The sequence below is a fragment of the Papilio polytes genome, unplaced genomic scaffold (assembly GCF_000836215.1).
Source record: "Papilio polytes unplaced genomic scaffold, Ppol_1.0 DF822845.1, whole genome shotgun sequence".
Taxonomy (NCBI): domain Eukaryota; kingdom Metazoa; phylum Arthropoda; class Insecta; order Lepidoptera; family Papilionidae; genus Papilio; species Papilio polytes.
The window spans coordinates 5299478-5302985 of NW_013526359.1; the positions used below are offsets into that span (position 1 = coordinate 5299478).

Here is a 3508-nt window from a genome sequence, read left to right on the forward strand (position 1 = left end):
GTCAGCGATGCCGCGGCTGGAGAATACGCCTCCGCCATTGAGACACTGGTCACCGCCATCTCTCTTATTAAACAGAGCAAGGTACGCATTATGCATATATTTACACGTACACTTATTGGAGTAGAAACGTTGCCTCCTTTTTATTTAAATTTGATCAAATCTATAACTGTAGTCGCATAAAAATGTGTTTAAATTTTGTCAAATAATAAAGGATTAAGTTCTCTTAATGGTCGTCCACAACTCGGTCGTCCGCGGCGTCGGTTAGTAGGTAAGGCATCTCATAATCGTAGAAGTTTATGGGCAGTGAGCTTCGTCTAGTGATAAAATGTGTATAGAAAATGTTTGGAGAACATGAAAATTCCGGTACTCGTCTTGAACATGTTTAATTCGTATAAATTACAATTTAATTAATGGCTTAACAATAACTGAAAGAGCGGGAGATTTAATGCACGGTAGTGACAGTCGAACTAAGATGAGTGAATGGTTGATCCAATAGTGCGCATAACGCTCTCACCAATGATGTCCTTAATAGATCATTAGGTCTAGATGTAGTTATACTTTTAGATATCATATATAGTTTTGTCTTTATCTCCCCTACCTTATCCTACCGATTTTTCGTCCTCTAAATAACTATCATCCGTCACCTCAGTTATCAATCTCTTCTCAATCATGTCACTACGTCTACCTCTACCGGTACTACCACCTCTTACCTCCATACTCATATCTAACGTCCTTCATATGTAATTTTGTGTGGTAATAAAAGTCGTATGTATTTAAATTTCCAGGTAGCCCACGACGATCGGTGCAAGATACTGATATCGTCACTGCAGGATACACTGCACGGAGTCGAGACGAAATCGTACGGCGGCGAGCGGCGGCGGTCGCGGTCTCGGGAGCGCGACGCGCGTACGCACCATCGCGCGCCGCGCCGCCGCGACCGCTCCGCCAGCAGGTACCGAGACCGCAGTCGAGACCGCGAGGACCGTGACAGGTTGGTGCTGCACATCACTACACTGCAACATGTCACTGCACATCAATACAATTCACTACACAGCGTCACTGTACCCTCACTGCAACACGTCACTGCACATCACTACACAGCGACACTGCAACACGTCACTGTACCTTACATGTTCGACGTCACTACAATGTTAGCGCGTGTGCACACCTCTGTCTAAACTATCGCACAATTGTTGTGCGATTGTCGATTGTTTCGCGGCCCATTCAACACCTCCATATAAGCTCATAGGAATTAAAGCGAGACTAAACAGTGTGCGATAGTTTAGACAAAGGTGTGCACACGTTTTAAAACGTCGGAACAAGTCACTGCACCACGTCACTTGCCATAATGACAATACGCATAGACCAAAACGAATTAAAAGTAAACCAAACTAAAATAGCTCACTTACGCATATTTTTTTTCCATTTTCTATATCCATGTGGTAGACATAGTGATCTCGGCGGGATAGATTCTTGTTTGACTATATTCAAAACATTGTATCGGTGTGCTACATGCTTTAAAAGTTAGGCGTTTTCGCTATTTATCATTCTTGTGTACAGATAATTTAACGCGTAACATTAAAAATGTCATGTATGATGCTTTTTAACTTAATTCCCGCAAGCAAAAAAACTTTCGGTATTCGCCAGTCAAATTAGGTACGATTTACATTTGATTTGGTATAAATCGACCGCTTCAATTGCAGGTATAGGGAACGTTCGAGAGATCGCGACAGAGACGCGTAAGTGTCGTGCCGAATCTGCACTTATTGCGGAAATATCAAAAATATCTCTAAATAACAACGGCAATACGACACCATTTTGCATGGCAGTTTTTAACTTTACTCTTGGACTGTGTAATTTAATAATCCCGATAATTCATCTAACTTTTCACTGATGCATTATTAATCTTAAAACTTTAGGGCTTACTGGATTACCAGTAAATTCTTAATGTTAACTATTACTTATAGGGTTGTAAAAAATTTGTTCTTCGCATATAATTCAAAGTCGAGTCTATATACATGTTTATATTAGTATATTCCTATTTCTGTTAGACAAACTAATGTAACTAACTTTTCATTGGGTTATGGTTTCTATTAAATTTAAATAACATATTATTGAGCGTGCAATGTAATTGCTAAAAATGTTTGTGTTTAATCTGAAAAATCACAGACCAAATCATAGAACACTTTATTCCTACTGTCTATGGATTTAACCAAATTCGTGTTTTTTTTTGTATTTTCATCTTTGAATTGGCATTTGTTGTATTTTATAGTATAAAATCTTATCTTACTAATTTTATAAATGTAAAAGTTTAGATGGATGGATGTTTCTTTGTAGCCTAAACTCCTGAATAGACCTCGATGAAATTTGCCATGGATGTAGAGGATAGTCTGGCAGAACACATTGGCTACTTCTTTTATTTAAATTCTACGCGGACAAAGTCGTGGACGAAGTCTAGTAATATTTTTAGGCTTTAATATAATTGTAACAATATAATTATCTGCACACAAACCACTAACTGCCGCTGGTATGGCGCGCCCTAATACGTCTGAATGACATTGACAGATGTCATAGGGATGTGACGTATATGCCAATGATCTTGTGTTGTGCCGAACCTCCAGCGCAGTATTTATTTTCTTAACAATATGTATTTGTTGCAGCAGGTACTACAGGGAGTACCGCGAGCGCGAACGCGAACGCTCCAGGTCTCGCGACAGGGAGCGCGCTGACCACTACAACAGGGGACACAGCCGCGAGGAAAGGTACACTATACTTTGTACTAACAATACTATCTAACGTGAAGGTAATACGAGGAACGAAATACACTAACAAGTAATATTTAAACACTAGCAGTCATCTGCAACTTGGTTAGCGTAGAAAGTATTGTTACAAGTGGATGGATGATTGTTAGTTTGTAGCCTAAACTACTAAACGGATCTCCATGAAACTTGGTATAGATGTTGAGCATAGACTAAAAGAACACATGAAGACTACTTACTTTTTTTTTAATCCAGTCGCGGGCTAAAGCTTGTCGTAAATAAAGTTGTCTATAAAATTGCTGGTGCATCAGTCAACTTCCTCTCAAAGTCCCGTCAAAATCGGCCCAGCCATTCGAAATATTACTTCTAACAAACGCGGCCATGCGAGTAAACCTTAATTATTAAAATTGACTTTTCAACGACCATACATCATCCTTACGAAATGTGGTATTTTTTCGATGTTACACACATATACTTCGTTTTCGTTACATATTTGTACGTGCGGATTTAAACAAAAGAAATATGAAGTAGGATATGTGTTCCTAACTATTTATGTTCTAAATCCGTATCAAATTTCACGGTGATAAGTTTTAGAGATATGAAGAAAAATATCAAACTTTTGCATTCATATTGATGTGTGATTTGTAATTGTTCCTAGGGCACGTAAATCCCCAGTAGAGCCAACAGCGGAGAGCGGGGCGGGCGACGCGACCGGCGCCAAGAGCCGGTCTGCGGGCGCGCCCTACTAC

At 39.7% G+C, this 3508-nt stretch overlaps 1 protein-coding gene across 1 annotated transcript in view; it reads left to right on the top strand.

Moving 5' to 3' along the window:
- LOC106105357 (cleavage and polyadenylation specificity factor subunit CG7185) overlaps nucleotides 1-3508 on the top strand; it is a gene marked incomplete at its 3' end in the record, with an annotated part of 11422 nt that extends 7914 nt beyond the window's left edge. Inside the window, exons 10-14 of the mRNA XM_013285648.1 lie at nucleotides 6-81; nucleotides 786-991; nucleotides 1704-1739; nucleotides 2664-2762; nucleotides 3418-3508. Of these exons, the coding sequence (XP_013141102.1) occupies nucleotides 6-81; nucleotides 786-991; nucleotides 1704-1739; nucleotides 2664-2762; nucleotides 3418-3508 (508 nt within the window). The remainder of the gene's footprint in view (nucleotides 1-5; nucleotides 82-785; nucleotides 992-1703; nucleotides 1740-2663; nucleotides 2763-3417) is intronic.